This window comes from Eurypyga helias, unplaced genomic scaffold (genome assembly GCF_000690775.1).
Source record: "Eurypyga helias isolate BGI_N326 unplaced genomic scaffold, ASM69077v1 scaffold506, whole genome shotgun sequence".
Taxonomy (NCBI): Eukaryota; Metazoa; Chordata; class Aves; order Eurypygiformes; family Eurypygidae; genus Eurypyga; species Eurypyga helias.
Window position 1 is genome coordinate 89,299 of NW_010256973.1, and position 12,104 is coordinate 101,402.

At 39.9% G+C, this 12,104-nt stretch overlaps 1 protein-coding gene across 1 annotated transcript in view; it reads left to right on the forward strand.

Moving 5' to 3' along the window:
- The window catches only part of MUC6 (mucin 6, oligomeric mucus/gel-forming), a gene marked incomplete at its 3' end in the record, with an annotated part of 30,500 nt that extends 18,907 nt beyond the window's left edge, over positions 1-11,593 (forward strand). Inside the window, exons 19-30 of the mRNA XM_010153821.1 lie at positions 6-157; positions 791-932; positions 1,414-1,524; positions 2,723-2,908; positions 3,363-3,602; positions 4,290-4,446; positions 5,195-5,338; positions 5,863-5,925; positions 7,907-8,083; positions 9,193-9,456; positions 10,146-10,193; positions 11,546-11,593. Of these exons, the coding sequence (XP_010152123.1) occupies positions 6-157; positions 791-932; positions 1,414-1,524; positions 2,723-2,908; positions 3,363-3,602; positions 4,290-4,446; positions 5,195-5,338; positions 5,863-5,925; positions 7,907-8,083; positions 9,193-9,456; positions 10,146-10,193; positions 11,546-11,593 (1,732 nt within the window). The remainder of the gene's footprint in view (positions 1-5; positions 158-790; positions 933-1,413; positions 1,525-2,722; positions 2,909-3,362; positions 3,603-4,289; positions 4,447-5,194; positions 5,339-5,862; positions 5,926-7,906; positions 8,084-9,192; positions 9,457-10,145; positions 10,194-11,545) is intronic.
- Between the last annotated feature and the right edge of the window lie 511 nt (positions 11,594-12,104).

Sequence of the window (12,104 nt, forward strand, 5' to 3'; positions counted from 1 at the left end):
ACCAGATACCCACTAAATGTGAATCAGGCTGTGTCTGTGCTGGTGGGCTATATGAAAATCTTGATGGCGGGTGTGTTCCAGCTGAGGAGTGTCCATGTGAATATGGTGGTCTAGCTTATGGAAAAGGTGAACAGCTCCAAACTGAATGCGAAATCTGGTAAGAGTCACAGTTTTCCATTGCAGAACCTGTTTCGCTCCACCGTACAACTACATAACAAAAGCAGTTAATTGACAGGAGAGTAGGAACAGCAACAGCTGAATAGAAGGAATAAAGTGACAAAGCACATAGGTGATAAAGAGAAGCTTCACATTTGGCAGTATATATGTATAGATAAAAGAGTCGAGGTATTGGTTTCAGGGATAATTTCTGCCATATACATATCAAGGAATAAAGGCATCCAATAGGGCCTGTAACTGTAAACTACATAAGGTCAAGGATTAACAGCTCCACCTCAATAAAGATGAGGGCACAAGCTTCCTTCTTTGCTGTAGATAAAAGCAACCTCCCCGCCCCCCCTCCCCCCCAAAAAAAATGATTGTTTGTCTCTCTTTAGCAGCATTCTCAAAGTACTTCATTCCCTTTCCAGCTACTAATCTAGTAATAAAAAACCACCATTTCCACCCAAAGTACAGTACTTTTAGTTATGGTTTTTATAGTAATTTTAACCTGATCACAGTGTACACAAGTCAGGTGAATGAGCATCTTATCTATAAAAGTGCATGTATATAAAAAGCAGGTTAAGGTGGCATTTCATTGAAAGCTGGGTATGGTTTCTTTTCTCACTCCCAGCACCTGCACAAAAGGCAAATGGAAATGTGTTCAGAAATCAAAATGTTCCTCAACGTGTAATCTGTATGGAGAAGGCCACATCACCACTTTTGATGGACAGCGTTTTGTGTTTGATGGCAACTGTGAATATATATTAGCTATGGTAATCTGCCTATTACTGCTTACTTGGGCAATATCTTAGCATCAAGAAATAACTTGATTTAAATGGTTAATGAAAATACCCTAGGATGCATCTGTAATCAATACAGCACTTTGAATCTTTATAAATATTTAATGTGGTTTTATATGTTTTGCTTGTTTCAGTACTTAAGATGAAAGGACTTTACTTCTGAAAACACAGATTTGTCATGTAATTACAAGCAATTTTAGATTTAATAACATTTAAATAGTCATTGATATGTAGGTATTCTGTACCAGCCTACTATATCTTCTAGGGAAGTGATATCAGTTTGACTACCAAATCAGATATCATCACCTCCCAAAACAGGCAGAATCAGTCATGACATATTTAAGCTTTCTTTACTTTTTCATGCTTTTATGTTTTAAGTTGGAAGACTGCAGACATGGAGTCTATTGTGGTTTTGTGCTTTTTGTGGTTTTTTTGGTTTTGGTTTTTTTTTTAGGATGGCTGCAGTGTTAACAGACCTGTTTCCTCTTTCAAAATTGTTACTGAGAATGTCATCTGTGGGAAATCAGGGGTTACATGCTCCAGATCCATCAGCATTTACCTTGGGGTAAGATCTTCATTCTGCTGTTATCCAGCTGAATACTTATTTTCACGTCATGTTTCCTTCCATTTTGGAAGCTTTAACTGTATCTTTGAAGTGATGTCTTGTAAGTGAAATTACAAGCTAAATCTAGAGCTTCCATTTTAGTAGGAATTGCCATCAATTTGGGGCTTTTTTTCAGTTCTTGTGTCAATGTTTCAGTCCCCAAACTTCTTGCCTACATAGAAGCTGTAAAATTTTGAACTTTACAGTGAAATGCTTCATCAAAAGATAGTGATTTCCTCCCCTGCCAAGCTCTGGAAATAGCATAAAATTGAGGAATTCTCATCACGGACAATGAATAGAATCTCTCCAAATTTCTCTAAGACTAGGTAATATCTGCAGTGTAAAATACATTCAGATTTGCCTAAAATATGGATGTGAAACTACAGCAATGAGCAGTTATCCTTCCACTGCTGCATGACAGCCTCCAGAATTCAGTAAGTTTTACTGTTCTCAGTTCTATGGGACAGTAATGCTCAGTAGCATCAGTTATCTTAGAGTCCTTCATTATCTGACAGAGAGAAGAAAATGGACAGATGAGATTTTATCCCAGGAACAGTCACTACAAGCAGTATACAACTGCCACATTACTGACTAAATACTGGCAGTTTGAGCTGGTCAGTGCTGTGGTGATAAAATTTGTTGACTTAGGATCTAGTTTCATAACTTCACTTCTTGAGCTTGTCCAGGTCCCTCTGGATGGCATCCCTTCCCTCAGGTGTGTCAATCACACCACTCAGCTTGGTGTCATCTGCAAATTTTCTGAGGGTGCACTTGATTCCCGTCTTTGGTAAAGATATTAAATACAAACCCCAGTACAGACCCCTGCAGGACACCACTTGTTACAGATCTCCATCCAGATGTTGAGCCATTGCTCACTACTCTTAGGATGCAACCATCCAGCCAATTCCTTATCCACCAAACACTCCATCCATCAAATGCCTCTCTCTCTGAATTAGTGATTTAAAAATTTAAAAATGGGTGCAATGTTTCCCTTATTCCAGTCACCAGGGATTTCACCTGACTGCCATGACTTTTCAAAAATAAGTGGGAATTCAAGACAGTCTGTAGTAGCACAGAATCTGATCTTCAGAATGTGACACAGTGCAAGGAAAATACCAAAACTTGGTAAGTTATAACATCCAGATAAATTTTCTTCCAGAATTTGACAATCATACTGAGAGATGAAACCTTCACTATTTCTGGGGAAAATCCTGAAGTACGATATAATGTGAAAAATAATGCCCTTCACCTGATGTTTGATATCATTATCCCAGGAAAATACAACATGACCCTTATCTGGAATAAGCACATGAACTTCTTCATCAAGATCTCCAGAGAAACACAGGTATTGCAGAATAACTTCCTCCGTAAGCTGTCCTTCAATTCAGACTGAATTGCACATTTGATGATGGTTGCCTTGACTCCCTATGATGGCAAAGTTTTTTCAGAGATGCTACTAGCAATTCATTTTCACCATTCTGTCCAAAACAGCAGAGATTTTCACTAGTTGCTGATTTTTAAATGACTACCCTAGTGCATTCAGGAAATTTGAGCTAAGTGCTTGTATTTTATACAACTGTATGGTTGAATTTGATTTCTAAATGATGACAGTTTACAGTTTAGAAGAGAAACATATTCAACCACTGATGAACAGAATCTCATGCACAACACACTAAGACACTATGAGAGTATTTGGAGATCCCATTCACTGCTAAAGCACAGGAAACTGTCGGTAATCAAAAGGGAAGGTGAGTAAATGTAACCTGTTGAACTGACATTGCTGCTTTCATTTAATCTAGGAAACTATATGTGGTTTGTGTGGGAACTATAATGGCAATATGAAGGATGATTTTGAAACTCGAAGCAAGTATGTGGCATCAAATGAATTGGAATTTGTTAATTCTTGGAAAGAGAATCCTCTCTGTGGGGATGTATACTTTGTAGTAGACCCCTGTAGCAAGAATCCTTATCGTAAAGCATGGGCAGAAAAGACCTGTTCCATCATCAACAGCCAAGTCTTTTCTGCCTGTCACAATAAGGTAAGAATTTATTTGGCCTTCTTTTTATTTAGAGGTGTAATCCATATTTTTCCAAAATGCTCACATGCCAACTCTTGATTTCTCTTCCCCAAAATTTTTTAATAAAATAAACATTAAATGTTTTATTACTATATTTGAATAATATATATATATAAATGTTTTATTGCTCTCATTTATGTTAATCTTCATCCTGTCTTATTTGCCCTTCACCAGCCCTTTTGTAAGAACAAAAGCTAAGTATGGCAATTAACTGAGTAGCTAAAAATATCAGAGTGAATAAAGAATGAAGACTTTAGTATCAGAAAATATGCAGTGTGTTGATGATGCCTGACACTGATCAATGCACTGTTTACTCTTTCCAAACCATTTAGGCTTTGTTAGAAAACCACACATTGAATGGATGTGGGGGTTTGGGGGAATTTTTTAGTTGACTATATATAATATGTTCGGACTAGTATGAATTTAGGAATACGTATCTGCCAAAACGTTGTTGACATGGAGACAACTCTATTCTTTCTACAAAGGTTTGTATGAAGTGGGATTGTAATTGCTTTGACAGGTGTTCAGAAGAAATACTAGCTCTTCTTCTGTAATGGAACTCATAGTGTTTAGCCCAGGGAAAACACCTTTTTAACAAACAGGCACACAAGAATCCTAGAAAATTAATTACTTCATTTTCCAATGCAGGTGAATCGTATGCCCTATTATGAGGCATGCGTTCGAGACTCCTGTGGTTGTGACATTGGAGGGGACTGTGAATGCATGTGCGATGCCATTGCAGTGTATGCCATGGCATGCTTAGATAAAGGTATCTGCATTGACTGGAGGACCCCTGAGTTCTGTCGTAAGTTTCTTTAAGCTCTCTTTAGAGACATCTATCAGATGATTATTGTTATTGTGAGTAAATTAATATGGCAACATAGGTAGTTGCTTAAGAAGCACCTCATAAGTTGTATTTTCTCTATGGGCAAATAGTTGACTTCAGTCACCTGGGTTTTGAAATCTGTAGTTTTCATTTGTGCTAAATTAATCAAAATATTATATCTCTTCTTACCATGGAGTAATAAGAGAGAAAATAACGTGGTCACAGAAGACAGATTGTTTCTTCTGCTGTCTCTGTATAGGGAACAGTCAGTTTGTCAGCAGACAGAGTATGAAATTATACAAAAGTGTTTCATTCTAGCTATAAAGAAATCACCTTCTGTGTGTGTGTCAAGGAAATAAAGACAGCTGTGTTGGCTGGAACACTGTAAAACAGGAAAAAGATATCAAGGTGTTCCAGAACACTGTATTTGGAGGAAAATATAGGATGTGTTATAAATCAATGCTGAAGTTATTATCTTTGATGGCTTTTTTCCAAGATTTCACTGTATTATGGATTAAAAAATTGAGGAAATTCCTGTATAGTGCATTTGCAAAATAGAAATCAACTTTACTGGAGCATAAATTTCAATTTATATTAGAAGCTAATAACTTGAAGCAAAATTCTTGATTCAAATTGTTTATTAATTTTGTCTGCCCTTCAGTCCTTTGAAAAGAACATGCCATTAATTGAAAAGTTCTGATTTCTCTCTTGCTTTTTCCTTTTTTAGCCGTCTATTGTGAGTATTACAATTCTCATAAAAAAACAGGAAGTGGTGATGCTTATTCCTATGGCTACAACAACGACAACTGCACCTGGCATTACAGGCCTTGTAATTGTCCAAATCAAAACTACAAATATGTCAACATTGAAGGTAATAAGCTATGCTGGTGTAAACTAGGAAACAGTGACATAGTAATTATTTTCAATGCTGTTTTTTAAATCAGTCATACCACAGTTAAATAATGGTATTCTAATTGATGCTATCTTTGAAGCATCAAATAAGTTAAGTTTTGCTTATCTTTACCTTACGGCTACTGCTTTAAATACATAAGCAGTTCAGTACCCGTACTACATCTAACTTTATATTGAGCTCAGCCTATCTTGAAGACAAATTCTCTGACTTGAACCAAATCAAAAGAATACACTGTACTTGGGTAAGAAAACATGTGGAGAGAGCAGTTAATATTTTTATTAGAGAAATGGATATAGTTGGAGAAACGAAGAAATTACTACGTAGGCAGACCCTTCTTCTGTAGATGACATTGAAAATGCTTGCCTGATGTTGCAATTTATACAATTTTTTAATAACAGAAATGTAAGACATGAGATTATTAATAGTACAAATTAAACCTGTGTTATGAAATATAAGCCAAAATTCTCTTCCCCTTTCTTCAGGCTGTTACAACTGCTCACGTGATGAATACTTTGATTATGAGAATGAAAGATGCATACCATGTGGTAAGCAGCAATATATATACTTTTTCTCTACAGTAACTAGAAAAAAATACTAAAACAAATGTATATTCTCAAAGATATTTTTCCTAGTACTTAATAATGAGTGTCCACCCAAACATAACCTTCCTTTAAAATTACATCCAGTATGAAATTTGCCTTATTTGGAATATTTGAATATGCTTTAATTCACAAACTTAACCTCTTCTGCCTTTGTACACAACAGGAGATGAAAGCACTAGTACCACACCTGAGACTTCTTCCCCTGCAACAGGTTAGTTTACGTAGTTGACCAAACTAGTACTTACGCACTGATATATGTCTGATATGTGTTTATAAGACGAGCAATATCCATTTTTGTGTGATATAGTGGGATCACCAGTTTCACAGGCATAAGATGCAATGATGAAAAATAACCTGGTGTCATAATTATCACAAATGTTTTCACAGCAATATTTGTTAGACATCTTAAGAAAAAGAATTATTGAGAGAACAGTGTTTCCTGAGTATACTTCAGCACTTCCAGATATCATATCTCTGTTATTGAATAAGGACTTCTGTTTTGTCTCTGATGGACAGTGGGATCGAGGGCTCCCTCAGCAAATTTGCAGGTGTGACTCCAGGTGTGCTAACTGCACCACACAGCTTGAGGGACAGGGTGCCATTCAGAGGGACCTGGACAAGCTCAAGAAGTGGGCCTGTGTGAACTTCATAAGGTTCAACAAGGCCAAGTGCAAGGTCTTGCACGTGGGTCAGGGCAACCCCCAGTATCAATACAAGCTGGGGAGAAGACCCTGGGGATACTGGTGGATGAAAAACTGGACAAGATCTGGCAATGTGTGCTCGCAGCCCAGAAAGCCAACCGTATCTTGGGCTGCATCAAAAGAAGCGTGACCAGCAGATCTAGGGAGGTGATTCTGCCCCTCTACTCTCCTCTCCTAAGACCCCACCTGGACTTTAATGTCCAGCTCTGTGGTCCTCAGTAGAGGGGAGACATGGACCTGTTGGAGTGGGTCCAGAGGAGTGCCACAGAAATGCTCAGGGAGATGGAACACCTGTTCTATTAGGGCAGGCTGAAGGAGTTGTGGTTGTTTAGCGGGAGAAGAGAAGGCTTCAGAGAGACCTTATTGTGGCCTTTCAATACTAAAAGGGGACTTACAGGAAAGATGGGGACAAATTTTTTAGTAGGGCCTTTAGCAATAGGACAAGGGGTAATGGTTTTAAACTGAAAGAGGGTAGATTCAGACTAGATGAGGAAGAAATTTTGCATGATGAGGGTGGTGAAACACTGGAACAGGTTGTCCAGAGAGGTGGTAGTTGTCTCACCCCTGGAAACATTCAAGGTCATGCTAGATGAGGCTTTGAGCAACCTGATATAATTGAAGATGATCCTGCTCATTGCATGGGGGTTGGACTAAATGACCTTTAAATGTCCCTTCTGATGCAAACCATTCTGTGATGTACAAAATCTCACAAAAATATGACTGGCCATAAAGCGCTTCGGCAGTTTAAGGTGTTCATGGAAATGTATGGCTGAGTATACCAAACCCCTATAGCCTGATCCAGGAAAGGAATCTATATAGACTGATCTTAAAATTGTTAGAAATTCCATTCATTTCCCTGAAGACAGATGATATTGCAAAAAATATTATACTGTCAGCTGTGTGAATAATAAAATACAATTCTCTGCTGCTGTGCACAAGTATTTATGCCTAATTCACTTTAAAGTGATGAAGAAAAATGTATAAAGCTTCTGCAAGAATTCCTTGTTAATGTGTTCACTGCACATAATAGGAAAGGAATAGATGGATAACTTCTTTCAAATGTTTCATCTAAAAAGGTAATGGGTTTTGATAGTACTTACTACTAATAGTTATTAAGACAGTGGTTTTAATTTAAAAAAAATTTATATAGGTATATTTTAAATAGATTATCAAAAACTATTTCTTATCCTTTAATTTTGATTTTTTTTTTTTTTTAGTAACAGCAGAGCAGCCTAAACTAACGAGAACCTCAACCACAAGTACCCTACCAACAGTACCTAGTATTTCATCCTCTGCAGCTACTATATCAACTGAGACTACAAATCCAACAATAACCTCAAAAATCACAGTTCCAAGAACATCATCAGCACCACCTCTTGTCACAGTGAAGTCAATAACTGGTAGGTTTTTAGTGTTACTGTTTAAAATAACTTATAATAAACCCACTCGATATATAGTTGAGATATCACTCTATTAGGAAGGCATTGCAAGCTGTCTCAATATCCAAGCATAAGACTCCCAGTCATGGAGCAGGCAAAGCAGGCTTCCAAAAGAGAGTTGTAAACCAGAAGTGTTCAGAAGTGTATATAAAAAGTGCGTGGAAAGAGAAAGGATATAGTCACTATGTTAAAAATACAGCCAAAAATCACTTGTGTGACTCATCTGAGAAGCACATTAGAAATTCTATAAGCAGTGAGTCAGCTCAGGTCCAGTTGGATTTATTAGCTCAGCTTCAGCCTCTTTTCCACAATTGGTTCAGTTATTCAATAATATTGAAGGAGCACCCGACCTATTAACTCTGAATAATGTAAGCAGGGTGCAAAGCAGAATCACACAGGTATCAGTGTAGCAGCTCTGCCTGGGATTCTTTAGTCCTGCTCTCAGACAGGTGACTCCTCCAACATAAATTATTTCCTAGTTCTGTGTCTTGTGGACGCTCATAATAACATGTGGCTTCCTACCAGTATGCACTCAACTAAATAGCCATCCTGAACCCAGGCTATCAGGGAAAACAGAGATAAAAACAGGTCGCACAGGAGTCAAAACACAACTTCAGAGGCTGCCATCGTGACAGACGATTTGTGCACTGGGATAAGGAAAGTCCTGTACTGTGATGTTATTTGGCTTGGTAATTGAAATTATGGAAAGCTGAAACTGTGACTGATTTGGAACATAACAGCCAATGAAATTGCCATTTGGGCAAAGCCCATACAGACTTTAGCCAATAAGTGACAACAAAGCTAACTTCTTAAAAATATATATATATATAAAATAATCTAATATAGGAAAAATAGAGAAAATGAGAACAAAGACATGAGACAATAGAACACAAATATGAGCAGAGTAAGATTTGGCAAGTTTATGAGAACGTGAATGCACAGAAAATATTCAAAAGATCAAGGGTGAAAACTGGTCTCTGAAATATGGGTAGCTTCTTCATAATTAATCTATTTTTACTTATTCAATGAATGGATTACTCACATTATATTATTTACCTTTACTCCAAAAGAACATACAACATCAATTTTAACCACACCAAATGTGACTACAATGATCATTACCCCTTCCATAACTACCCCAACAAAAAGAACCATGACCATTAAACCTACACCTGCTGCCTCACCAACTGCTGCTTCAACAGAGACGGAAAAAGTAGAGTTCACCACGCCACCCTTCAAGACCACTATCAAAAAGGAAACGACAGCTACCTCAATACCTACTCAAACCACACTTCACATCACAACTTTCAGCAAGCCTAAACTAACAACAGTAGGTAAATATCATTTTTTGATATCTGCCAAGTGGAGCCATCACTCACATGACATGTGTCAATATATATATATCTTATATAAAAGCCAAGCATACTTACTAGCTATCTTAACACTGCAAATAGGTAAGAAAGGACAGGGATAACTGAAAAAGCATGATAAAAATGGGAATTTATGTGTCTTGCCAATGGTGCAAGCATCTGACCTGCAAATACAATCTTAAACCTAACATTTCCCTGTAGGCTGTACTCTACGCTTCCTCCAAATTTAGGCAAAATCTCTGTGTTTCAAAGAGAGTTCTTAAAAACTCACAGATGGCAGAATATATGTTCCTCCTAGCCATTGTAACAAATTCTCCCCAAAATAAATATAAAAAAAATGAAATTACACTTTGGGATGTCAGGTACTCCATGGAGTACTCCAAGGAGAGTGTCCTCTGAAGCTGTATGACAGTGTGAATCGCTGGGTTAGCAACTGACACCAGAGGCTGGGACAGTGTGCGGGCAGAAGTCTACTGCAGTGTGAGGTATATACTCTCTCCTAATCCATGCATCTCCCACAAAGTACTGTTGGGGTGCACACATCAGGGTCGTCTTCTGCCAATAATTACAGCTTTCTCTCAGGAAGTAGCACAACTCACTTGAACTAGGAGTCTCCCAACGATTACTAATATCCATTCTTCCTTACTTTACAGAGAGTGAGGGAACCCAAGCAACCACTCTGCACCACCAAGCCCCAGAAGGTAAGAGGGAGATGAGAGCTGTCCGTGACCTTGGCCTTGACGCTGCTTCACTCACCCCAGATTTCCCAGAGGATGCTCTTACCCAGTCTAGAATGCCTTGGAGGGGAGACATGCACACCCAGAGAGGCTCTTCTTCCCTCAGGAGCTCCAGGAAGTGTCAGAGGGTGCTGAATAGTGAAGGCACCCTTCAGCCTCAGTTCTTGCCCCATATTTTTTTGATGGGGGAGCCATTGGCCCATGTCTCCATCTTGCCCAGTAACACTTGGTGGGGTCAGATCCTGCCTTTCTTACTACCATCCATACCCTGGGGCTTCTGCCTGGGAATTGCCCACTTCCTTTGCCTTCTCCTCTTACCCTGCCACCATCAATCAACCTGGACTTTTCTCTCTAGTTGTCACCCACAGAAGACCAACAAAGCCACACGTTGTGCAGCATCTCATCACAGAGAAGACCACTCCTGCCATGTCTGCCAGTAGCACCTTTGTCCCAAGAACAGCCAGCACTGCCAGCAGACCAGAAGTCCCACTGACAAGCATGTCTCCAAGCCCCAGCTCTTTACCTGAAACCTCAACCTCATCTGCTTCTTCCCCCTCCTCAACTGTCTCCTCCACATGGTTGAGACCATCATATCCTGGTAAGGCTCCCTCCTGCCCTTCCTGCTGCTCTGCCTGCTCCTTCCAGTTCCCAACATTCTTTCCTAAGCAACATGTTCTGCACAGGCTTCAGTCATTGTCTGTTCCCACTACCCTTGCCCTGGGACTCCTGGGACCCAGGCAGGCCTTGGAACTGGCCTGCACATGACTCTGACTGCATCCTCCCCCCTTGCCATTTCTGGGGTTAGGCTCTGGGGCACAGGCCTTTATCAGAGTATCGACATCCATGAGTTCCTTCCCTATGACTAGGAGAGACAAGCTAACATACTCTCACTCCCCTTACAGTGGTGCCCTGAGAATGCATGGTGGGGAGGAAGAAGACAGTGACTGGGAAGCTTGTCTCTAGTTTACACCTCAGGACAGTTTTGGGTGAGAGACAGAACACAAGCCGTGCTCTCTATCCAATGGATGCCCAGGCCCTAGCACACCCATGACAAGTGCAGGTGAAAAAATACCACATCTCTGGCCAGTGCTGACCCTGGGTACAAGAGTCACAAAAGAGTACAAAAGAGGGTGGGCAAGAAAGTGTACACCCAACTCCAGACTAAAATTCTCCCACTTACGCCCATTGGGCTCCATAAGCCTGGGTTGTCTTGATGTTGAACAGGACAGCCTCCTTTCAAGAGCTGCCACAACATACTTTGCCTAGAATCCTTCCCAAGACTCAACCATTCTTTTCTCTCGTCCCTTTCTTTGTAGCAAGGGAGCCAACCAGAGCTAAGACTCCAACTAGTAAAGTAGTAACAGGTGAGTGCTCTAGTCAGGAGAGAGCTAAGAGTCACCCATGGCCTATGGCTGTCCCTTCAGGAGCCTCGGCTCTCCCATGGATACTATACAGCACTGTCTGCAGCAGACAAATGGTAGACTACCTGTGAACCAGTGGAATCGCACAGGAAAGTAGAGATATCTCTTCCCCTCTCAAGAGCTCCAGAAGGAAGGAGACAATTTCTAGAGGAAAACCAAGAAACCATCACCAGCCTGCAATACTCAGAAGAAGCAGGACGGGATAGGACATACTGGGGATCATGGCCATATTCAGTCATCTTTAAAAGGAACAGAATCAGTGGGACCGAGTCCTGCCGTCCTTGCCCATAACATAGTACAAAGTTTCTACCCCAGAACTCACTATATAACCCAACTTCCTATCTTACCAGTCACACTCAACAGACCTGTGCTTTCCTCCCAGCAGCCTTCACCCAGAAGAAGACCACCGTACCACACGTTGTGCTTCCTCTGACCACACAGAAGACCACTGCCA